The sequence below is a fragment of the Astyanax mexicanus genome, chromosome 2 (assembly GCF_023375975.1).
Source record: "Astyanax mexicanus isolate ESR-SI-001 chromosome 2, AstMex3_surface, whole genome shotgun sequence".
Classification (NCBI taxonomy): Eukaryota; Metazoa; Chordata; class Actinopteri; order Characiformes; family Acestrorhamphidae; genus Astyanax; species Astyanax mexicanus.
Genome location: NC_064409.1, coordinates 69,095,862 through 69,122,754, shown reverse-complemented (window position 1 = coordinate 69,122,754; position 26,893 = coordinate 69,095,862). Strand labels below are relative to the sequence as shown.

Here is a 26,893-nt window from a genome sequence, read left to right as displayed (position 1 = left end):
ACATCCCAAAGATTCTCAATGAGGTTAAGATCTGGACTCTGTGGTGAACAATCCATGTGTGAAAATGATGATCTCATGCTCCCTGAATCACTCTTTCACAATTCCAGCACCATGAATCCTGACATTGTCATCTTGGAATATGTCTGTATCATCAGGGAAGAAAAAATCCATAGTTGGAATAACTCAGGTAGTCAGCTGACCTCATTCTTTCAGCACATACTGTTGCTGAACCTAGACCTGCAGACCAACTGCAGCATCAACCCCACATCATTTACTTAGTTACATCCAGGTTGCGTTTTCTTTTCTTTTTTGGCCAGGCAGTGTATATACAGTACATTAATAGATCTATCACTAGGGGTGTCACGATCTCGATATTTTATCGAAATCGAATCGAAATGAGGTCACGATCTCGAGTATCGAAGTCAAAAAGAGGATCGACGATCCCTCCCGCGCGCGCTACGCAAATGGCGCGGCACCAACACAGCGCATCCTATTCATTTAAATAGAGATAGCCACTGCATGAGCGCAGTCGGCGGGAGTGTGATCACTGTTTTTTATCTGTCCAACGGGGGAGGGGGGGCGGGGGTTTTCGACCCTCAAATCGAAAATGAAATCGAATCGAGGATTTAGAGAATCGTGACACCCCTATCTATCACATATATAGAACACATTAAATCTGATTAATACATGCATATACATGTATTACATAATGCATAATACTGTTATAATAATGGTAAAGCACTCATAAAGGCTACATCAATGCTATAACACTAAAATGTCTTCTGGCACATGTCTAACCATCATCTATTTTTTTCTGAGGTTTGCCATACATCCAAGGGATTTAAACCCTGAAAAAATAGAACTGCACTGCTTTGCAGTCAAACCTTTATAAAGGCATATTTCATATGCTGCCATGTCCCACCAGAAGCCTTATTTAAAGTCTTTTAGTGGACACTGGGTGAAATACAAAGCTAGGAAAAACAGATCATGCACATTAAAATCTTGACCTTGAAGGCCAGACCTTGCAGCTCAAAGTAAAGCTGCTCTTTTACCTCTTCATAAAATGCAGGCCACGTTTCCACTCTTGAAAGAATATCTAAAAATATGAAAACAGGAATGTATAAAAAATGTCAGCCACCTTCATGGAATTACTACAAAAGTGCGTTTTCCTAACTCGCAGAGAGAGCGTCTGAATGAATACCTAATCTAAGAAGGACAAACAAAAGAAATGGGTGAGCTTAACCAAACGGCTCCAAGGTCTTAGAGCAAACTTACACCAATAACATTAGAACACAGTAGAAATTGCTTCATCCCCCGCAGCAGAAACCACTACTGAGATTAGAATAACATGGCAACAGGTCTGTTTCCACAGAAACACTCCACTTCTAAGTACCAGCAGAACAGCTGTGCTGTGAATTCTGAATTTAAACACACCAATCAATTACAGCTTTCTATCGCAGCTTTCTTACAGCAGCCTCGCCTGAAAAACACTCTTACAAACACTGAGAACACTCAAGCTGAGCTGTACACAATATCTTACGCTGAGCCTGGGTATTAAGCACCCAATAGGGATGCGCCAAACTTATTTTTGTGATATGAAACTAAACAAATTAAAAACACTGGCCTGAATGCCAGAATATTAAATGCAGAAAATGTTTTTTCACAGTATTCCGATAAAGCAGCAGTCCTTAAAAAAACAGCAGTGTTTCTGAGTAGACAAGGGACAAATAAATGGCATCAGCATTTTAATTCCTCTTTTCAATTCCTGAAAAAGCCAAATACATTGATATTTGAAAACAGAGAGCTCTGTTTTTCTGGTGCTGCTAATGGTGCTGATACAAGAGCTACTGCGAACATGAAGATATCATGAAGACGTCGCTACTCCAAAGAAATGCAGGACTGGGATTAAATAAAGATTTATCAGCTCTGAAGCAAATTTCACAACAATGCATGTTTTAAAAGTACTTCACCTCTTCTATACAATTACACCTTTCACTCCTTTCGTCTCACTTTTCTACCTTTTTTAGCAGAACAAAGGCCGTTTGGACTCCCATACTCGGCAAAAACGGACTTGGTAAGTTCAGCTCACGAGGATGGGAGGACACAGTCCTTTTATTCTGTAATTGGAACAGCTGCGTACTTGATTATGTCACCCTCTCAGGGAAGCAAAAAGCGTTGTTCAGGAAACATAGATGCATGTTTTCACATAGTTGCTTTATTAATAAATAAACCACATATCTGAAGTCTAAACCCTTACACTCTCGCCTAACAATAAATGTAAACTTTAGTTTATCACACAGCAGTACTATTTTCAATACGCATAATTTAGAGGTACTTACATAAAAGGTAACTTACAGTCATCTTTCATACATCCTCAATAATGGGGGAGGAGCGAGAACACTTGGCTAACTGTGATCTTCTAATTGAAACAGTACTTGGGCTGCGACTAATGACGTATTCTGAGTCCACAAGAACACAAGTACAGACAAGAATGCATATTGATATATGGGCAATGTCTCTAAATGGCTCTTCTTGGGTTCTCTTCTGACACTATAAATCTTACATATAATATTTACAATAAATGCAATTTGATCAGGTCATATAAAATATCACTGTTCTGTATACATTATTTGATCTTTTTCTTTTTTTTTTACATTTACATTTAAATATATTTTTTGGACATTTTGTTTAGCATAATATTTGGTTCATCCCTTTTTTATCAGGAATCTGCACCAGATGTTCTAAACATATTCTAAAATTGAGTACAGGTTTTTTTTTTGTTTGTTTTTTTGCCTACTCCCCATTTCATAGCCAAGCCAATATCATGGACAGACTTTTATAAATCGAGACCACTCTACATTGTTGGAGGGGACAATAAGAGTGAAGAGCTTCTTCAATTCTTCAAATCTTCAAATCGGAGAGATAGCCTTCTCCCTCTCCAGATCCTATCTCTGCCCACTCCTAATCCTCAAACCTATTTCTGTCTGTATTTTTCACTAGGAGCCCTTTTGTCTGGCCTGCAAAAAAAGTGCATTTTTACTCTTTTCCCAAACCTTTTCTCTCCGTCTCATTTTGGCTTGAACGCTCCCCCGCGCTAGCACAGGGACTATCCATTATGTGCAATTTAAAAGGCCTCTCCCAGCCCACCATCAGCGAGCTGTGTGCAGGAGAATCAGGAGCTAAATTTCAATTTGGAGCTTCTTTTCTTTCTCTCTCTCTCTCTCTCTCTCTTTTTCTCTATCTCTTTCATTCATTCTTCATTCCACAGTTCTGGAGGAATACCCTGTAAGACCTGGCTGAGTTATCACCCCAATCTGGAGAGCATCATCACTGTGGGTTGGTTTGATGTATTGTTTATTTATTTATTAATCAATAGTTAATTAATCAAATTAATCAAAAGTCCTTCACTCTAGTCTTTATGATACATTCTATTTGAATTTGGACGTTTACTCATTTCCAAGTAAGATATTTTGGCTGCTGCACTCCTAAAAATTGATTTCTTACTTGGAAAGTGGGGAGAGCCTCACTAACCCAAAGCTTAGAATCCAGGATGATTGCACCACATGTCAACAGTAGTAAAAGCTGTAGTTATGCTCAGTTTATAAGCTAGCACTTTTATCAATTCATGTCTCATTAAATCAGCCGTACACAAAGTACTGTCCATCTGTGGGACCTAAAATACTCAATGTTGAAGTATTCAAAAGAGATATTTTTCAAAAGCTTTATAAGCTTAATATCAATTCACATTTTGTTACTTTTGAAGCCATTAGAAAAAATACTGTATTAAAATCAGCCAAAATTCCCTTCTTTCTTCAGTTAACAAATACATTCAGTTTGGTGTGCATTAACATTATCCTTCGAGTTATTGCAAAATTCCATTCATCTCTTTTCTAAGTAAATAATTGCTGTTTGCTGTTGTTTTGCTATTTTACTCAGTGAGGAACAGCAGCAGGAGCTCCTCTGATAAAGTGCTGTTCTCATTTCTCTTCAGGCAGGACAGAGCGAGAAGAGCGTTTGACTCCACCGAGCTGAGCTTCTAGTATGCTAGCTTGTTATGCTAACGGGTTAGCTCTGCCAGTTTGCTTCTTTGGCGGTGCTGTTCTATATGGTGGTCCACAGCGCTTCTAGCGGTATGGCAGTAGCGGTATGTGAAAAATGCATACCGTTTTTATTTTCCCCCGTAAACGAATTGTAATAAACTCCAGTCTTTTGCTAACTTTTTTGGAAATTATTTGAAGTCCTGTAAAATAGTGTACAATCTGATTTTAAACTGTTTAACTTGAATTCCAGCAACTCAGGTGTGAAGTTACTTTCTGCTCTTACATCCAACTTCCAAGATAAATGAAATCCAGCATATTATACCCCCAAGTGGAGCCTGCACAGGTTCACTCCCATAACTCCTTACAAAATTTCACGGCAGGTTATTATGAGGCTATAACATTTCATCCTCCCTCCTTGTTCAGAACGAGCTTCCTCTCCTGTCGTCGTTTATATTAGGCAGATAAAATGCACGGCTGAGCTGCAGAGAGCAAGGGCACTGTGGAGCAAGCAAACTTCTGAATTGAAACTGGGCTAATGGTTGTTGAAGAGCATGACTAGCCACCCCCCAGACACACACACACACACACACCACCCACTCTCCTCACACTCATCCTAGTTAGCCAGCAGCTACAATCCATTCATCAGACAGATGTTGAGATTTGGTTGCTGCTGGCCTTCAGCACAGAAGTTGTGAAAAGCAGAAAGGAAAGCAGCACACATGGCCCGTGTCATCGTGACTCGCACAGCCACAGCCGAAGGAGGGAGCAAAGCATGGTTAGAGCTTTGACAAATGTTTCAGAAACAGCCTGCTCGGTGGTATTCTTCAGAACAGCAAAGCTCTATATAGGCTGCACAAAGATTTACAACAGAGCTCCATCTGTTAAACGCACTCCCACAAAAAAAGACATGCTCTGTTTATGAGAGGTGGGGCCCTGACAGATTGGAGAGACTTTTCCATAAATGACAAGCTGCAGGATAAACAATGGTATATTCACTAAAGCATGCAAAAGTATAAGGCTGGGAAATTAACCGAAGGTTAACAGTTAACAGTTAACTGACATAATCTTGCCTAAGCCAATTATTTTGATATATTTCTAATACAAGAAATGTGCCTACTGTGTATTCCTGCACTATAACCCAATAAAAAACTTTACTACCTAATGTGCAGTCATGTGACATTGCCCCATCCAAACCAGAACATGGGGAAAAAACAAGTATAAAAAGAAGAACTCAAACATCAACCCAACTGTGCAATTCAAGCAGCCAGCCATCTTTTTAATTTTTGTTATATTCTTTTTTTCTTTTTAATGTTTTTTTTTTGTCATTTTTGTCTTTCTGAAGCTAAAGCAGTAGTTGTGATAATAATTTTAGGTCATTTTGCCCAGTACTACTACAGTATAAGACCAAACCATAGTACAAATACATTTCTATTAAATGCTTATGGAAACCATTGAACACTGGTTTATATTCGAGGGAGAAACTGGATGTCCAAAGCAGTACAGCAGATCCCTGGAGGAACTCCCGCTACCCTGTGTATTACATTGGTTACCCTTCTCCCAACATGTCTGATCAGCTATTTAGACAATTAACAGGCGCTTCCTGTGTGTTTTAGAGCAGAAAACTCATAACTATGTGCAGGGAAGGTGGTTGATCTCTCCAGAACCAGGTCTAGGAACAACTATGTGAGGTATATTTTAGAGTAGTGGTCTCCAACTTAGCATAAGGGGAGCTAACTTCTCACAGAAACTGAATCCAACTCTAATCCACCCCACCTAATCCAGCTTTTAGGCAAAATTAGGCTACTGCATTCAGTAGCCAACTTCAGGGTTGGCTAAATGGAATGTGTTAGATTTTGGTTCGATTTGAAACCTGCAAAAAGGCTGATTTTTAGGAGGAGGACTGGGGCCATTGTTTTAGAGGCACTAGACAAACAGTTCTTGTAATTGCTGAGAATAATTCTGTCAACTCTAATCCACACTAATTAAACCAACTCATAAAAAAGGTTAACATACAAATTCTCTGCCTGACAAATTTGAAAGAAGGGACATATTTGAAAGAAGTTCAAATAACAGGGTGCAGAAAAGCCTAGAAAAGATTCAGATTCACCAATCTTTTACCTTTATCAACATAAACCTAGAAGATATGCAGAAAACCATTGTCAGGAAACCATTGTCAGTTCCACAGGTTAATCAAACAGCTACGCTTTGTGATCTGACACTAACGCTTTAAAATCACAGGTGTGATGTTTCAATCTGACATCACAAATGCAACCTCAATTTTCCCTGATTTTTTCTTATCAACATAATGTGTCATAGTGTGACTTTCCATATGTCAGTTCTTTCCATATACAGAGGCACATTTTTATGATGTTCAATACAAGTGCGCCAAAATTACTTCAAATAAAATCTTTTTACGTTTAAAGTTAAGAAGATTTTTACCTCTTCTACCTCTTCCTAAGTGTCTGCCTTGGAAATACAAGATATTTGATGATTTTGCATGACAAGATACCAATATAGCCACAAATAGTAAAGCTGTGATTGATGCTATAACACCAGTTAAAACTTTCTCTAAAGCCATTAAAAGCCGGAATACTTAAATTATCCTGAACTCCAGTCCTCATCGTTCAGCTTCAACTTAAGGATACTGTAAATCTTCATCAACATAAGCCTAGAAACCTAGAAGATATGCAGGTTCATTAAGGACTTTAGATAAGGGCAATAAATAATGTATGTTGCAGACCTCTAGTTCCCATCAGCACCACTGTGGAAAAACACTATCAATGTAAGTTCCTCCACAATGCACAAATCTGCGCTGAAGAAAAAAAAAAGTTTTTTTTTTGTTTTTTTGTTTTTCCCGACAAGAACAACACTGCTGAGATCTCACTGAATACATTATACACACATTGTAAACACTGGTGTAATTCCCATCAACATGATTAACTAAAAAACATACTTTTGCTTCTCTAAGAACAGCAGACTTTCTCATCGTATAATGCTGATGATGCCTTTCAGCCCGTGGCTCACTTCTAACAACCTCTCTAAAAAACAGTGGCAATCCTGCAAACAAGCTCATTTAACAGCTATGCTGCGTGATCCAACACTAACTCAAAGACTACAGGTGTAATATCAGTGTAATGAGCTACAACATCTGCTAAATTTTGTCATTTTTTGTCATATGCAGAAAGTGAATCTATCAGCTGCTCTTTATATGATGTTAAGATTCTATGAAATTTAACTGAAATGCACCAAAATTACTATGATAATAAAAATACACTCTCTATACATTGATTTATGTTACAGTTAAGAAGAATTTTACAATCTCTTGCAAATTATTTTAGATGTACAAGGTTTTGATGATGGTGCATGACCGATTTACATATATAGTGTACTAATAAAAAGTAAAGCAGATGGTGCCATGTGCTCAGATTGATGATGCATACACATATTAGTAAAACTTTCTCTAAAGCCATTTAAAGCAGGAATACTTCAGTCATCCTAACCTCCAGTCCCCCTGTTTATCATGACTGCAGCAGCAGATATTAATATACAAGGTTTATCGATAGCAAGAAGGTGTTGATGAGAAGGAAAGATGAAGCAGACGACACTATTTAGATCTCAATTAGTGAAGTATGCACACACTGTAAACACTGATGGAATTTCCATTTACACAGTTAACTAAAATAAGACTTCAGCATTTACCTCTCCTCCTGACATCTTTCCTGAAAACCAGTGCAAACATGTTAATTAAACAGCTATGCTTTGTGACCTAACACTTTAAAATCACAGGTGTCATATCAATGTGACACTGTAACATCATTTTTGATGTTCAATATTAATGCTCAAAAATTACTTGAAATAAAATATTTTTACATTAGTATTTACTGAAAGTTAAAAAGATTTATACCTTCTCCGACGTTCTACCTTAATTGCTGTTTTGGAGATAAAAGGGTTTTGATGATTTTGAATAACACCATACCATACCAACACAGTCACAAAAGGTAAAGCTGAGATTGATGCTAAACACCAGTCTAATATTTATCTAAAGCCATTAAAAGCAGGAATACCTGAGTTACTGGAGTTATCCTGAACTCTAGTCCTAATCTATTAGCCCTAGCATATGAATAATATAAAGGTGTGATAAGAGAAGATGTTTACATTCTCCTATGTTGCTGTTTTGAAGATAAAAAGCTTTGTGTGAGCAGATTGATGATGAACATTAGTAGTTAAAACTTTTTCTGATGAACAAATTCTTCACTAATTCTACCCTTCTATCTTTAAACAGTCATCCTGATTGTTATTTCATGTTACAGGTTTGAAATGTTTTGACAGTGTACATCTGTCAGCAGTTCTTTATACTGTGCCAAAATATTCTAATGTCCAACATAATTGCTCCAAAATGAATCCAAACTGGAACAAAATCTATTTTCCCTGACTTCCAATAATAGTTAAGATATTTACCTTCTCCTATGTTGCAGATTGATGATACACACCAGTAGTTTAAACTTCCTCTGAAGCTTCACTTTAAAGCATGAATTCTTCACTTATTCTAATGAGCATTATTACTTTAGCAGCATTGATTAATATATAGCTCTGCATTTAACAGATTTTAAATGTTCTGAAAGTGTACATCTGTCAGCTCTTCTATATATTGTGCCAAAATATCATGATATTTTGAATCAGAACAGAAAGGCTCCAAAATTATTTGGAATACAATCCCTAAGATGTCTCTTGACTTCTATTGAAAGTTAAGAAGATGCTTATCTTCTTCTGCCTTGTCCGATGTTGAAAAATTGATGATAAACAGTTTAAACTTTCTCTAAAGCTTCTCTTTAAAGCATGAATTCTTCACCAATTCTAACATCCTATATTTAAACAGTCCTCCTGAACATTCTTACTTTATCAGTATATATTATTGTATAGATCTCAATTTTACAGATTGACAGTGCACATCTGTCAGCTGTTCTTTATATTGTGCCAAAACAGTCTAACGTCCAACATAATTGCTCCAAAATGACTCCAAACTTAAACAAAATCAATTTTTCTTGGCTGCCACTAATAGTTAAGATGTTTACCTTCTCCTACCTTCTCCTATGTTGAAAGTTGATAATAAACAGTATAAACTTTTTCCAAAGCTTTTCTTTAAAGCACTGATTCTCTAATAATCTAACCTACTCTATTTAAACAGTTCCCCTGAACATTATTACTTTAGCAGCATATATGAATATATAGCACTTCATTTTACATATTTGAAATGTTTCGATACTGTACTTTTATCAGCTGCTCTTTATATTGTGCCACAATATAATGGTGTCCAAAACAGAAATGCTCCAAAATCCATTTCTCTTGATGTCCACTGAAAATTGAGAAGATGCTTACCTTCTCCAATGTTGAAAATTGATGATAAACAGTTTAAACTTTCTCTGAAGCTTCTCTTTAAAGCATGAACTCTTCACTAATCCTGACTCATATCTTTGAGCAGTCCTGATTGTTATTTCAGCAGCAGATATTAATATTCAGGGCTTATTTATGTTATAACGGTGTTCATGAGAGCAGGGGAAGGCGATGAGTTGCTAAGTGGTCCTAGATTACCTCGTCTGGCAGCTATTGAAAGCATTAAGCGTCTTATTTACTGAAGTTTTCCACAGAAATAACGCGAGTTATTGAGAAGATTGCGAGATGCCTCCAGTCTGGAGTTGGACCGCGGTGCTGCCAGCCGGTGTAACGGCGCGGGGGAGCCTCGGTTTCCGCAGACAGACAGCTATCTCGCCTCGCTACACTCGGTAATACGCGCCCGGTCAGCGGCAGCTCCAGCGACAGATCGGCCCCAGCCGGAGCGACCGCGGGGACGGTGGCGCGGTCTGGCCGCTAGACTCGCCCCCCTCCCCGGCTTGGTCTAGCCGCTGCGCCGCTGCGCCGGGCGTCTCCCAGCACCGTGGAGGAGGAAAGTTGCAGCGAGGCGGGTCGTACCTGTGTACTGCACGAGGAACATGGTCCAGAGGGGTCCGGCCGAGTCCAATAGGGGGTCCTCAAGGGTCCAGAGCGAGGGCGAACGGCTGGGTAAAGGGTCCCGGTGTGCGCTCGGTCAGTATCCGGGGAACAGCGCAGCGGAGCGGGCTTGAAGCTGCTGCTGCTGCCGCCGCTGCCACTGTTCACTACTGCTATTGCTGCTGCTCCTCCGCTCAGCACTGCTCAGCTCTGCTCCACACACACACATATACACACACACACTCTCTCTCTCTCTCATACACACACACACACACACACACACACACACACACACTCTCACTGACTAGAGTGAAGTCGACAGACTGAGGAGAGAGAGAGAATGAGAGAGAGAGGAGGATCCTTCCTGCCTGCCTGCCTCACTGCGCCCCCTGCGCGCACACGCAGACACGCGCGCACCCCCCACATAAACGCGCGTGCGCGCTCGCGAGTCCAAGACTCAGGTTTAGGATTTTCCCAATACCGTTTCACCCCCTTAACCCTACCCAGAGATGTAAAGAATCAATTCCAGCTCGGTATCGAAATTTGATTACAAAAAGTCTGCAACCGAAATTTATCACAAAAGCAGCTCCTAAGAACCAGACGTTTTCTTTGTTTTTTTTTTTTTTTACTTTTCCTGGCTAATTTGGGATTAGTATAAATTAACATGTATAAAAAGACTAAACTTTGACTTTGAACAAGTCATCTGTAGCATGAAGAGCCCCCTCTGTTGCTGAATGCAGGTAATAAGGTTTCAGTTTGTTGTTATTACTGATATTATTGCAGCACCAATCTAGAGCTGGTTCGATAACAAAAAGTCTCCGACCAAAATGTCTCGGTACTACAGAGTCTAAAAAATGTCAAAAAAAAAAAAATCTGCTGTTTCTGATACTTTGAAAAAGAGCACAAAACGAAAAGCAGATCATTCAAATTGTCTACACACCGCCGCTGTGATTAAATCTCCCAGCACTCATGTTGTCTCTTGCTCATTTGCTCTGTTTCTCACCCATTTGTGCTTTCTCTCACTCACTTTCATTCACTCTGTCTCTCCCTCTCTCTCACTCACTCTGTTCAAAATATTATAAGGAAATCTCATACTGCAATAATAATAAAAATATGATTTATCTTACAGCCCTAAATAGTGATGATCTTGTGGGCTATATGGACCTCCAAATGAAGAATTTTTTTAGATGAACATTTGAAACAGAGAGTTATGAGAAAACATGGTAAGACGGCTGCCCAAGAGACCAAAGAAACCAATACATGTAGTATGCTGTTTAATTAAATTACATAATTGTAGTTCAATGTATAATTGCATAAGAAGCATAAAGAAACACTAGTAGTAGTACATATCGGTTCCACCTTATTCCACCTTAAATGGTGTAGCAGCAGTTACTGATGCTTAGTTATTGATTTAAGGTGGAATTGTAACAATTAAACATGAAGCTAGAGAATACCTAACTGTAGTTAGGCAACTGTAGGTTAACTGTAGGTAGACAACGCTCTAAATGTAAGGCTGCTGAACAACATTGATATTTATATTGATGACATATCTTGACGGGATTCTTGAGAGGTTGTTTCATTTCTTAGGAGGATCATTTCATCCACTTCCCCTTGGAACTGAGTAAATAGATAAAAATTTAGCAGTTTATTAAAGTGATACTCTGTACGTTTTGAGGACCAGAGACCTCTCTGGTATGATTGTGTAATTGCACAGTTAATGTGAAAGAGTACTTTTTATGCAGGTTAATGTAAATTATCTTAGGGGCAGATGCTTTAAAAATGAAGAGCAGTGCACAGGGCACTCGCTGGCTAAAGCAAAGGAAAACAAAAAGCCATGCATGAGTGAAAACACCCTTCACAGCCCTGCCAAAAAGCCTCCTCTCTGGTTTCAGTGTGTGGGGACAGCATGTGCACTGGGAACAGTGGGCTGACTGAGCTCTGCAGCGTGGAGAGAAGCTGGTTAGTTAAGTGAAGGACCAGTAGAGGGAGCAGGGCGAGCAGAAGCGATGGCGTGTCCCTGTGAAAGCACAGCCAGAGAGCAAAGGCCTCAGCGCCGTATAAAACTGTAAATGGCTCCCTGGTAAAGCCCAAAAGCCTCCTAAATAATTTAGAAGAGTGGGCCAAGCTGGGAGCTAGCAGGGCCATGTGAAACTGCTTCACCCACTTTACTGTAAGGGCAGCAGAGAGAGAGAGAGAGAGAGAGAGAGAGAGAGAGAGAGAAAGAGAGAGAGAGAAAGAAAGAGAGAGAGAGACAGACATGTCTGTGTCCAAATGCAGACCAAAGAGAAGAACGGGGCACACCCTAACACACCTCTTTAATTATTTAAGCAGGATTAAAGATTTTATTGTAGGACTACAGACGATAACATGCCTTGTTTTAAGAAACTGCTGTTCGTGAACTACTGTTCAGCATAATGTGGCATGAGTACAAATGCTACCGACTGCTGAAGAAGTTCATAGTTTAAAGAAATAGTTTAAAGAAGAAACACAGTTTTGCAATGGTGTCAAGTTAAATGCAGCTTCAAATAATAAGTATTTTATTTTAATGGACACTTAAGTTTGAAGAAAGTGTTTTAAGTTGTAAAGTAAAGATTTAAAAATGTGGCATTTATGTAGTATGAATAGTGTATATGCAAGTTACATTTACAACGTAAAAGGCTACTTCTATTACAAAGTTGGGCCAATGTAGCGTTAGGAGTATTGTCCAATAACTCTAATTTGTGTAGCACAGCATTCGGTCACCCACACCTGGAATTAAACCCCAGTCTTCCACAGGGTAGCTCACTGGCAGGCAGTGGTGTTATCCACTGCACCACACCAACCATGTTAGCTAGTCTATTGGCTAATCTAGTTTATATGTTAGTGAGAAATAGATTGCATATCACACTGGCTCATGCAGTGTTCCATTAGAACTCAAATACCTGAATTTTTAAGTTCCAAGTAGAACATTTGTAACAAAAACACCTCCAAACTCAAAAAGTTGAAGAGCCTCAATAATTCAGAATCCAAGATGTTGGCAACAGTAGTAAAAGCAGTAGTATTATAAGAAATTAAACATAAAATAGTATCAGTTCCAGATTGTGAGGTTGGTAAACTTCAAATTTTATCAAGCCATTAAAAACTGGTGTGACATTATTCCCAGCTGTGGTAAATAAAACATAGCAATAATTAATAAAGATATAAAATGTGTCACATATTAGCCTGTGTCTGTCCTGTGTTTTTCCCTCTTTTGGTTTTCTGTGCTCCTGCCCTGTTTTCCTGTCTTGTGTTTCCAGCCATGTGCTTTTTTGAGCACATGGCATTGTTTTGTTATTGTTCTGTCTCCGCCCTAGCCCTGCCCAAGCCATTAGTGTTGTCACCTTGTGTCTCATTTGTAACTCCGCCCCCTCATTACTTCCACAGGTGTCCCTAGTGTGTGCCTGTGTATAAATACCTCATGTGATCCATTGTTCTCTGTCGCGCTTTTTGTTTGACCGTGTTCGTTAATCTTTCCAGATCGTGTTTAAATGGTTTGTTTAGCCTCAGACCTGTTGTGTTGTTTGTCCTCAGTGTCTCAGGTTTGCTTTATTTAGTTTGTTTCTTTGTTTGCTTAGTTTGCTTGTTTGGTTCAGTATTTTAGTTTATCCTCTGTGTTTTGTTTTAGTTACCTTTTCTTTTTATACTCCCTAGTGTTCCTTTCTTTGTTAGTTTAAATATGGATAATAAAAAAGACTTGCACTTGCATCCTGCCTCCTCCTCCGTGTTACATAATGCTAGGTGAATTAGTCATAAAGCTAGTCCGCTAGCTTACACATTAATTGAAACAGTTACTTTGTCCAACTCAACTGATTTTAAATTCAGTTTAAGCAAGAATAAAGATTTTACACAAATTACAACCACAAACTAATCGACAGTTTCCCTCTTATTTATTTATTTGTGTGTCTAGTGTCTGAACTGTGTCCTGATAAGATTTTAGCCAGATTCATCCGCTTATATTATGTGTCCACTTGCACTTTTCTTCAATGCATTTCGCCATGATGGATCTCTTGGTTTGCCCTGTATGAAGCAACAGATTTATTCAACCATAATTCTACGATTTTTAAGTTTTAATCAACTTCATAGTGATATATAGTTTAAAAAAAAACATACTTAGACGTCTTTAGCCTTTCTTCTGTGGTTGAAGGTGCCAGTTCTATGTGTGGTGCTCACACAAGACCAACATATTCTAACCTAATTAGCACAGTCACCGCATTCATTTGAATAAAGTTGAGCTCTTCTGAACTTTTTCACCATAAGGTGAGACCATTGAAATGAATAGGATGGGTTGAGGCTAAAATGCTAACAAACACAAACCATTAGTCAGCTTTGTTGCAATCTGAAAATATGTCTCACCATTCTGAGTTCAAACCATCAAAAAAAACAAAAAAACAAGCGAATCAAAGCATGATTTAGTTGTTCCAGGCTGATGCCACCTTGTTTGATTGGATCAGATTTTAGCCCTTTGTTCTAGACCTTGGTTTGTGGCACATTTGACTGATCTGCTAATTTTGTTTAGACCAAACAGAAAAGCCTGAAGGTCTGGACCAAAAAAGGAAGCGTGAACGCACCCTAAATAATTAAACACAAGCTTGCTAAAATGTGAGCGATTGAAAATACAAAATCTAATACACTAATCAAAGCTCAATCAAGCCCCATACATAAGCTAATAAGCGAGCTCTGGGCTGCCTTGACATTGAAAAAAACATCAATTGCCCCTGTGTATTGAATATGTTGCTCAATGTCAACTGTTTTGTCTCTATTGATACAACATTCTGTACTTTTATATGCCAGGCAAGTACTGTAAAAATAGAAAATTAAATAAAACATTCAGACCATAAAAATATGTTCAACTCTTCATGAAATTATTGAAGCTAAGGTATAAATTAAATTAGCTTGGTTTATTTAAACTGTAGTGTAAGGGACAGTACTGGCTGTACAGAAGCACTGGTTGTTCAGAATAAAGTATCGATTTTCATTCATGTGGTACAGCAAGGTCAAAAGAGAAACACCATCTGATACTACATGAGTGGATGTAAATCTATAGAAAAGAAAAACAGATGAATCTAAATTTAAGCTAAAGGTATGAGCTATGAAATGAATCTACCTGACCTACTGCAAGTCTTTACTCTCAAAAGTAAAGGTGCTTCAAAAGGGTCTTTGATCGATGCAATAAGAGAGCCATGTTTATAATAGAGATGTGAGGGTGTCAGAAATCCTTTACAGGTCTGAAGTGATTTCATTATTTCACCACTTTAACAATTTGAAGGTTCTTCACAGTCACACTATCTCTATTACACTATCATGCCAAAGGCCATGACTTTTGAGGCCCATGATTTTTGCCATATCCTCTGGATGCTAAAAAAAATAAAAAATCTGTGGGAGTGTATACATGTGGGTCCAATTGTATTGGAAGTGGATGTTATATCTATCAGAATCACTTGCCTGTTCACATGGACAACTGTAGCCAAACAATGCCAATCATGATACACATCATAAACACCCACTGTGCTTACTGTCCACTGTGGATGGTAATGCCTTCTATGATGTAGCATTTTCTAGTAAACATGTTGTTGCACTAGGGATCAAGGAATATTAAATGCATGCACAATTTCAGAAATGTAATGTCTCTTCCATCTTGCACCCACTATCAGGCCTTGCTTGAACAATTATCGACTTCTGATAGTTCACAATGCCTTGCTATGAGCATGCTGGCCAGTGTTCGATGTGCGTAGCTATCTTGGATTCCGAACTCAGGGTTGTTGAGACTCTCACAAATTTCTAATTAGGAAATTCAACCTGTAGGAGCGCTCCAGTAAATATTTTCTATTAGGAATTAGAAAATTCATACATAAAAGTAGTTCAGGTCACATGATCACAGTCACAGCCACAGCAAAATTAACAGCTCCCTCTGTGGCTGCCTCGTGCAGATCAACAAGTGGTGAGGTGGAAACAGCGCCATCTACCCACCCAGAGATAGCAAAGCCAATTGTGCTCTTTCAGGGCTCTGGCAGCTGATGGCAAAATGTATGACTGGGATTCTAAACATTGTGGCATAGCTTTAGACCGCTGGACCACTTAGCACCCACTTACCATCCCCTTTAAGAACCAGGTGTGCTCTGGCAGATTGGTATTTTAACGGGGCATCGTTTTTGCACTTATCAGCAGAAAAAACTGACCTGCGCATTTACAGTGTGAAGAGATACAATGCCCTAAATGCATGCTAGCCAGTGTTCAACCTTTCTCACAAGATAACACCTCACAACTTACACACGTGTGAGCGTTTCCAAGCCATCCCCTGAGGTAACACTTCATGATCAATTTACATACTGCTACCCAATGACTTTCCACATGTCAGTTGTTTTTGAGACATAGGAATTCTTTTAGACTGCAGACATGAAAGGCACACCAACACAGTGGTAATAAGTGAGTTTGCATGGCTCCTCTGACGTGTGGAACACAAAGGAAGCTTTTGAACAGCACCTGAGCCATGTGCCTCCTCTGGAGGAGAATTTATGGCCCCTTCAGCAAGTAACTCAGCAAAGATTCAAAAAGAAAGATAAGAAAAGAAACGCCTATCCAAACATTTTAGGCCGCTGGAGTGGAAGAGGTCGGCTGGGAGCGGGAGACGGGACGGGCACAGAGCGGAGGATTTCAGCATGGAGGAGATTAATCCTTCAGGGGTTGGAGATGATCTTTAACACCCCCCGCGTTTATGGCAAAGCACCCCCCCCGGCCAGGCCGGGCGGCCCAGCTGGGTCTCTCTGTGCTCAGACCCGGGCTAACCTCTCAAGCGTCTCCTCAATCTCAAATAACACCTTATCCATTTACCGTCACCTGAAGGAAGCAGGGCGATGGAGGTGAGCGCTGGAGGTGAGCGCTGAGCGATGGAGTGACACTGCGTCAACTGCAGAAAGCCCCAGCGAGAGGCCAAACAGGAAGCTGTGGAATGCTGCAGCTGCTGTGTTTATCCCAGACCTCATTAGCACGCCACTGCCGGGCACACTCCCCGCATAGAGGCCTTCAAGACTCTGCACCTTTCCTTTCACTACGCTCTTACTGAACTGTCACCTCACACTGTGGTCAGCTACGCTCAGCGTGTATATGAGATAACAGAAAAGTTTAATTATAAGGGTGTAAATTGTTTTGAAGCAGTTATGATTCTTAAGAATATAACTCAGTACTTTGAAAGAGAAAGAGAAACCTCAGTACCTAATTTACATTAATTAAGAGTAATATTATCTTAAAAATTCTGAATTATTTTTGTCAGCAGACTGAATATAAACCATGACTTGAGAAATTATTTACTATACAATAGAAGTCATGATTTGGTTCATGCCATAGACAGAGGGTCTCTAACCCTCGAGGTGCAGAGATGGAAATCCCTGACATAGACTGTATACACACTGAATACTATATACACTGACATTCATTTCAAGGGCCCTATTTTTGCAAACAATAATAACCAATTTTATTCGCCAACTGCACACCGTGCAGCTTAATTTAGAGCATGTCAGTGTGTCTTTGCCATCAGAACGACGGGAAAAGTACACGCACAAAAGGCATGTACTAATTCTGTTAATTAATCAGGATGGGTGTGTTTTGGGTGGAACATGAAATAAACCAATCAGTGTGTCACTTATTGGTGTGTCACTTGATTTTGGTGGATTGGCATATTAACGGCACAGCGCTTCCTAACTTCTCAAGAGAGGAAACTACTTTCCTACGCATTTACAGTGTGAAGGTGTGCACGCAGGTCATTTCTGCCAACAGCTGCTGAGGGTCCTTGTGTGTGGGTAACAAACAGAGTGTAGCACACTGAGCATGTATGGTGCTCCTGCATTGCCAAGATAGCAATGAACGTCTGACTGTTGACTGTTGTCTAGGCTTTTTTTGGTCAGAGGCGCACCGGTGTTGTCCGTTGCCAAGATAGCAATATGCATGAACTTTGCATAAACACACCTCACTTCAAGACCAACACGCCTATCAGCACAGATATATTCATAAGCTAAGTTGCTATTTAAACGACACATGTGCAAAGTGTGAAAATAGATTATTTACAAGGTGTAATATAGCAATGAGCATTGCTCATTCTCCTAAATGTCAAGGGACAGGAACAAGTGACAAGTATTGTGTACTTACATGATATTGTGGATCAAGGAATGTTAAATGCCTGCACAAGAACAGAAATCTAATATCCTATTTATCTCAGGTCTCACTCCAACTTCGATAATATGTTGCCTTGCCATGAATACACAGGCCAGTGTTTAACCTCATTCAAAAAACCTCACAACTTATAAAGGTGGAGGCAGTCCTAAGGCGATTTCTACATTTCAGGTAACATTTTAAGATCAAGTTACATACTGTAGCCCATGACTTTTGCCATGTCAGTGTATAAGAGTGGGCTGGATGGCAGCGATATGAAGCCAAAATGTCTCTTACGCCCTCTGGAGGCTGGAGGTTGCATGACAATTTTACCCACAACCGATCCTGTGTGTCATTTGCACTCGCCTTATTCAGTCTCCAACCAGTTTTAGCTAAGTTCAGCTTCCCTCGGGTAACCTTGCACTTTTGCAAGTTTTGGTTTACATTAAATTCATACATTCATATTCAGTGTACAACTACATGAATCGAACCCTAACACCTGGGACGAATGCAAACAACGCCCAAATTCCATATTATTTACTCAGGGTAATATAGGCAGTAAATAATGAACCAAATTTGAATTGAAACTTATTTTAAAATAGCTGAGCACATTGTTAAATCAGAACAGTGGAGCACTTTTTTGGGAGATGGGAGAAAAACTTCAGCATCCCCAGAGAACCCTCATCATGGGGAAAACACATCACAACAACTTGAGCCTGTGTAGCTGTGTAGTATACACACACACAAATACACACACACACACACACACACAAATACACACAATACCTGCTGTGCTCCTGCACTGCCTGAATTTAAACGAATAAAATAAAAATAATATTAATTTTCCCATATAAAGGCCACACGTTCACTACTTCAAAAAGACTGCTATATTTAACACCAAACATTCCCAGCTAATCCGCGCTGGAAATGCAGATGATGTATGAAATAACATGTACTGTGTATTCCCCAGAGTCAAGCGGCTAACCTTAGGCCTGCATCAACACTGCTAGATCAAGCTGTTACTGTCAGTAAGGCATACTAATTCAATGCATCATATTTTTTAATGCTTGAACTTTTATGTGCTGAGACGACTGGAGGAATGCTCGGTTTAATTTAGTCTACAACAGAACCGCATGAATAAAGGAGGACTGCTTTGACAGTTACTACTTAAACTCTCCTGTTATTGATTGGCCTAATTAAGAGCTGATATATCCAAATCCTCAGAACATCCTCAGTTCCTTACTCATCTCTGCCCACACAAGCAGTTCTGCACTTCCTTGTCTTGTCTTAGCCTTGCTGAAAAGGTTAATCACCTGCACATAAAACAATGTTTTTCTACGTCTACGAGAGCCCAAGACTCAGCTGAGGAGAAGGCTTTTACCTAACTGTAATTGCTTTACACACAATTCAGTTGTGCATTTGATGGACAGGCATTTTTATTCATATTTATTCATTGTGAGTGTATCATTATTTAGCCTTTTGGTCTTCAGTGCTTTTAAAAAATCTCTAAAAAAAAAAAAAAAAAAAAAAAGCTAGCTGTTTGAGTGAACATGCTTTTATGAGTATAGGAGATTAAACAGTTCTGGCAGTTATAAGGATGTTATAAGCATATTTAACAGTTGGTACTAGTCAGCTTTATGAGGTAGAGTCACCTGGAATAGCTTTCAGTTAACAGCTGTGCTGAACTTGTCAGAAGTGAATTGCCCTCTTGACCCTTTCAGACCTGAATTATGTTCCACTGATGAGAAAAATATATGAAAATAAGGAAAATATATGAATGCTATCTGTAATGGCGACTCTAATATTCAAAAAAAATATTTAATTACTTTTTTATTTATTGGAAGATGGTTTGTGAAATAAAACAATATTTGTATTTCATAAACCATCCCTAAACAGTAAAATAAACATGGTTAATTGTGTTCTAAATCACATTAATTTGGTAAACAAATGAGCTTTCACTTTTTCTCATTCACTCTAGTGCTGTCATGCTTTACTGGTCTATTCTGCACTGTAAAAAAGCTTCTTGTAAATGTTTACAGCAAGCTAACATTATAAAAGTTGTTGGTAAAGGATTGTAAAATTAGAGAAAGGTCAAAACATTTTATTTTAGGATATAAATAGTAATTAATACATTAATTACAGAGTATTACAGCTTTTGTAGAATACGCTTTGCCTAAATAATAAGAGGTTAATGTGTTTGAGAGCATCAGTTGTAAAGTTGTGAAGAGCTGGGGTATACAGTAAATAGCTCTTTTTAAGTAAAACTCTAAACCATTATTGGCAAGAACTTCTCAACTAAGTAAAGAAAAAAAATACTTTAAGAAATGAAGATAAGTCAATCTGAAACATTTCAAGAACTTTGAAACTATCCTCAAATGCAGTCGAAAAGACCATCGAAAACATGATGAAAGTGGCTCTCATCAGGACCACCCCTGAAAAGAAAGAGCAAGAGTTCCTCTGTTGCACAGAGTAAGTTCATTAGAGTTTCCAGTTCAGAAACTGCAAGTTAAAAGCTTAACCACAGTTAAGAGCCATCTAAATGCTTCACAGAGTATTTTGGCTTGTTTATTTTTATTTTTTATTTTTATTTTTTTTAAGTGCTACATGATTTCTTATGTGCTCATTCGTAGTCTGGTGACTTCCAGTGTTCATTTACAATGTACGAAAAAAAAAAAGAAAAACACTGAATGAGAAGAGGAGGTTTGACTGGTATTGTATATATTAATATGGGACCCTTGTCTCAGAGTCCTGCACTGGGTCGGGTACCCGCGGGCGCATTGAAAAATAAAATGTGGTATGGGAATACTTTCGATTTGTGTGATTTTTCACGGGTAACGGGTAGAATATTAACGGGTCCGGGCGGGTACGAATTTAACTTTGAAATAACCACGGGTTCGCGAGTGGGTGGGTGCTGTACTCTGCCTTGTCTAGTCCCAACAACAATGTGTTTGATATGATGACCACCATGTTTGAGTGTTAAAGTGTAAAATCATTTTTCCCTATTTCTGATGGTTGAATGCCAGAACAATCATCAGAAATTCTTTCTATAAGACGAGCAACATTCCATATCTTCATATCTTCACAGAGTTAAAACAAGTGTCTTGATATGAACCCACAGAATTTCAGGGATTTCAGGAATAAACAAGAGAACTCCACAACCAATCCACATTAAGTCATCCCAGCAACACGTTCGTAATGGGGTTGGGGTGCCATCTTGCTAGAAGAATCATTCATTTGCTTAACAGCTCTGTATACACCAATTGACAAGCACATTAAACTCATTGACAGGTCAAGTGGTTAACATTGATTATCTGATCCCAATGGCAGATGTCAAGAGGGATCTGCCAATTAGGATCTGAGCCACTTTATCAACAGTCTTGACAGAATTGACTGGACGTCTGGGCTTGGAACCTCTACAAAAAGGCAGGCATGTTTGATGGTGTGGACAACTGTTGAATCTGCTGAATTAGGGTCATTAGCAGTTAACCCTGCATCCATACTGGCAGGTGACGATTCAAGTCACCCCAAGTTTGTGGTGATTCTGGCTCTTTTTCAACACGAAAATGAACCAGCGTGACTAAAGAAACCATTCTACATTCAACATTTTAACTGTCAACACTAATATTTTAAAGAGTTTTCACGCAATTACAGAAACGAATGAGACGGCTGCGGTTTCGGCTGAGCACAACCATTCCCGTCTTAATACACAAAGCCATTTTGCACAGCGCCTGAGTCATTTAGTGTTGAAAGGCAATTACATATCAGGGCATTATTGATTTAATGACACATTTAAAGCAAAGAACACACAAAAAAAAGGCTTCATAAATGATTGTAACCTATTATTAGGCTTCACACAGAAACACGAGCCTCCTCTAAATGAAGAACAAAACAGAAGACTCTTTTAGATGTAAATTGGTCCTGTATAGGAAATGAATCGATATATTAGCAATTCATTTCCCCTCCCTCGCTCAGCTCTTTGCAAATGAACGTGGCAGGAAAAACTGGAGCGTGAGCAAAAATGAGATCCAGCCCGGGTTGTAGGTGGGTCACGTATGATGAACAATGTAAATGTTTACGAGAATAAGCCGCCGCTGCTGCCGCCGCAGACGCTTGTTGACGGCAGGCTAATTTTGATTACACAGAGCTAGACACTCACACCCTGTTAGGTACAAGCCGCTTTCATGCACTCGCCTTAGGGGTCCAGCCGTAATAAAAGCAGGTTAAATGTTTTCCAGGCAGAATCAAATTATTTCTCTCCCCTCCCTGAGAATGAGTGAAAGCTATTCGCTGCTCTTATTTAATTTATTTCACCCTTAGGGACAATATCTGCTCTTCTGTTCCCTTCTTTAAACAATGATGTTCTTTCAGCTGCCGGCTTATTCCACCAGCGCATCTGAATCGAGCGGTAATTTGGCTTTGGGCTGCAACAAATGAGCACTAACTACAATGGTTTCTAGGTGTTATTACCACAGTGCATTAGTACTGCAGCAGCACATTCGTGAAAAGAAAAATTAAGCGAGTTTAAAAGAAAGCCATAAATCAACCTAGTTTCTCGCCCATTTTCATTTGTTTGCGAGAAATGGAAAAAGATGGAAGGGAAAAAAAAAGTTTCCAATGCATTAAAGAAAAGAAAAGTGCGCCCCTCAATCACTGGGTCATAAAACCAATTATAATAGTAAAAGCACATCTGGCTACCTGCCAGTCATTTGAGCCACCTTATTCCCAGGAACTGAATGCTAGTATTACACAGGAAACAAAAAAATAACATCTCCAGAGCCTGACAATCAGAGATGACCTGCAGGAAGAATGTTCTTTGTCTTACTGAAGACAATACACTGACATGGCAAAAATCAGTCATGGAATAGAAGTTTGTACATTGATCATGAATTGCCTCGGGGAATGGCTTGGGATGGATGGGATGTTATATTTCCGAAGTTCCCGAAGCGGTCATTTATCATTCCTTGATGCACAGTGGTAAATGTGTATTGGGATTATGTCAAGGCAGGCATTACCATCCGCAGTGGACAGTGAAATGGGTATGGTAATGTAAATGGATGATTGGAATAAACATGACTTGAACAAACAAGTGTTTATTTATTTTGGATTACAGCTAATAAAAACCCAAACCTAAAATCTGGGTCTTAGGAAGTCCTTCTGGAAAATGAAATCCACATCACCATAAAAGTCGTCAGCAGTGGTAAGCATGAAGTGCTGTAAGAATTTGTGGGAAAACACTGCACACTGCCCTGACCTGAGGATTTATCACATAAACAACCCGATCACCTCTAGTAGTGATACAAAGGACACTAATATGGCCATATATGTTTCTTCCCAGGGCAGGGCTTCCAACTAGCAATTTTCAGCAGGATAATGCTCACCCACATACAGCAAGGCTTTATCAAGTATGTCTCCGCTAGACTGCAACGCGCCCTTGGCCTGATAAATCGCCAAATTTATCACCAATCAAGCATGTACGGGACTAGTTCAGCTGTTTTCCCCAATTAACATATCCTTTCACTCCCAAACATAAAAATCCCAAACATAACAAGTAAACTAACCTTATTGAACAGCCACAGAAAACTATGTGATGCTCAAGGGGAAATAAATGCACGCTCTGAGCTTGGAAGTGCTGTATTTGACTGCTTTTCATAGCAATGGTTTTGCAGGTGAAGCACAAAAAAAAGTGCCACTGGAGAAAGGAACGGGGACGGGGGTACCAGACCAGACTAGAGCAATATTCTAACAATTGGATTAGGGCCGGGACCCACCTGCCAAATAAATATTGATAGATTTGGGTGGCTGACGGGGCTGGAAAGCATTTTAACCTCATTCGGCAGCCAAAATTGTGACAATGTCAGGATTCGCTACCTTATCAGTCCGGGGCTGGAGGTCACCGCGCTTCGATTCATAGGACCATTACCCAAAAGGAGGTGAGGAGGGAATGGCTGCACCGGTGCTCAACAGCTCTTAGGCTAAACGTGGGCTTTAATGGATTTTGGCATTTGGCAGTGCTTGTGAGTGTGGGTAGCCGGTGATGAATCTCTGAATCATATGGAACACTGGCCATAAGCCGACAGTATAAACCAATATAATATATGCCAGACGATCTCATATTTCAAGAGGAAGATTAAACGCTGTCGTTCTGAATCAGATCTTTTTTTTTTTACCGCAATTTCAGCAGCTTTAAATTGGCAGACTTTATGGAAGATGGAACAGCACAGCCACAACAGACACTCACCGAGCACTCACCAAATTTTTCAATTTTTCAAACATGAAAAAAGGTCCCGCCAATATTAATTGCGGGCCTTGAATCACGCCACGGATCTGTGCTAAGAGCAGCCGGGCGCCGGCCGTTCCGCAGGCCTTGTGCATCACTTCTATTATATATTACATCAATCAGACACCCAGGATTCATTAAGATGACTTATTCGCCCGGCCCACGAGCTCATTACAGAGCATTTCAATGCCAGTCACAGCTTTAGCTGAGCCTGTTCACAGTTCAACACCCTTCACCCCATGGGGAGGAAACAGCCCTGCAACTTCTCACGCAAAACCAATTAATCAGGTGTGAAGCTGAACTTCATAGCCTTTAGACTCTCTATTAGTTTAGTTTCAAGGAAATATCTAGACGAAAAAATATGTCTAAAAATGATATCATCTTAGTATTAAGGGCACGAGAACACACCCAATAAGAAGAGAGGGGTCTTTTGAGCATTTAATTGACAGTCAGTCTGCCATGTCACCCACCCATTGAATACCAAATCTGCCTGAATGAGTCATGGGCCCGGGTAATGGGAGGAAAGCTCCTGAGCAAATCAGGCTGCCTGGCTCCATGCAGTTGCAGCTTTGGACAGCCCAGTGTAAACTGGCCACCTGTGGGCAGGCCAAAGCAGCGTGACAGGCCAGACACCTGCCTCCGAATTCATCATGACCCATGCAGGCTGTGCAGCCTACTGTGAGTCTAATAGAAAAAGACACACTCATCTCCTAGAGCCTCTTCGTTCCCCGAGCTTTCAGAAAATTAACTACTTTCATTCCCTCACAGACTCCCTCACTGTCGACCGGCTCAATTCTCCTGTCTGGATTTGATCCTTCGCCCCCCCTCCCTCCACTGGCCGTACCTCAGTGATCCCCGCGCTGGGCCTCGTCTCAATCCTGTTCGACCCTGCATATCAATGAAGCTCTGCGGCACAATGGATTACAGGAAATAATGCCTTAACATCGCGTTAAAGAATGACACACAGCGAGTTCATTTAAAACTGAACAAATCTGGAATGTCAAAGAGAGATCTATAAAGAGTTGACACAAATGAATTACCTGTATTCACTCCTATGTCACATTTCAGTTTTGAAATAGCATGACTTTAATATGTAATTTAGAGTAAAATTGATTACATTCATCAGCATATGCAAAATATTCAGTTTTGCTAGCATCACATCAAGTCAAAATGAGAGGTAAATGAGGTAAAGTTTTCATACAAAACCATACTAAAGTTACAAAATTTAACACCATCACTAACGTTGGGTATACAATGTATGACAAGTTTTGGAACCCTCCTTTAATTTTACAACACACAAAATCACATCAAATAAAAAAGGTACCACGGATGACCCTATAAAAAAGCTGAAAAAATCTGATAATCGTTAACAGGTAATGTCCTAACAAAAAAAAATAAATTATGCTGCTGGAAACTTGGTCTTCGGTCCACCAATTCCTGGGACATGTAAGCGCCTGATTTAATCACACAAACACTTTACACAACATCAGGTAAATTAAACCCATAAAATATGTTACTCGCTATCACTAACGCCGGATGAAAATCACCTAAACGAATGCCTCTTGAAAAAAACATAGGTGGGAGGAGGGAATCAGCCATAACATTAATGACATTAATGAGGAGCACCCTGAAGCTCCCCAATGTCCCATACAACTCAGACAGCAGCAACACAAGGAAAATCACATGGAAATATTTAGCGTTAGAATTCTAGGGTTAAAAAACTAATTCAAAGAAGAAAAGAGAGAAACTATAAGATGTTGTGATCCTCTTTCTTCAGCTTCTTCAATGTTTAATGCAAGTTCAAGTTAAGTTCAAAAGTTTGCAACCTCAAAGAGACCTGAGACAGTGGCGAACACTGTACACTTCAATCAGGATCACTTAAATATTAGGGTTCAGAAACAACAAAGAACATTTTAAGCTGTTAAACTATTTATAAGAGTTAATGTAATACTCTTTAAAACAAAACAAAGAAAAAAAAGGTTTGGGTCAATATAGAAAAGGCAAAAATGAAATAATATAGAATCTTACAAATCGTATTAAACTATGGTATTTCATGTTATATCAGGTCAAACTTCCACTTCTGCATTTTAGGCCTGCTACATATTAAAAAAAAGGTTTGGATAGGGTTAAAAATTGGAAATGAAAGTGCAAAACAGACTTTTTTAACTTTTTGTTAATCATATCTTGAAGTGGTGTTGAACACAAAGGCAGCTGGGATGGATCATCACACAGGGCCATCAATAATATAATATAATATAATAATAATAATATAATATAATATAATATAATATAATATAATATAATAATATAATAATATAATAATATAATATCAATAATATTTTCATCAATTTTGGGAGAAATGAACAGTGTGAGCTTTAGACCAAAGACAAAAAGGACTATCCAGACTGTTATCAGCAACAAGTTTAGAAAC

At 39.3% G+C, this 26,893-nt stretch overlaps 1 protein-coding gene across 5 annotated transcripts in view; it reads right to left on the bottom strand.

Moving 5' to 3' along the window:
* The window catches only part of enox2 (ecto-NOX disulfide-thiol exchanger 2), a 381,399-nt gene that overhangs the window by 273,518 nt on the left and 80,988 nt on the right, over positions 1-26,893 (bottom strand). Inside the window, exon 1 of one of the 5 annotated variants that reach the window (XM_007258567.4) lies at positions 10,008-10,371. The exons of the other annotated variants lie outside the window; for them this stretch is intronic. Coding sequence (XP_007258629.3) covers positions 10,008-10,029 — 22 coding nt within the window. The 5' untranslated portion in view covers positions 10,030-10,371. Of the gene's footprint in view, positions 1-10,007; positions 10,372-26,893 lie in introns of those variants that run through there. 5 annotated transcript variants of the gene reach the window in all.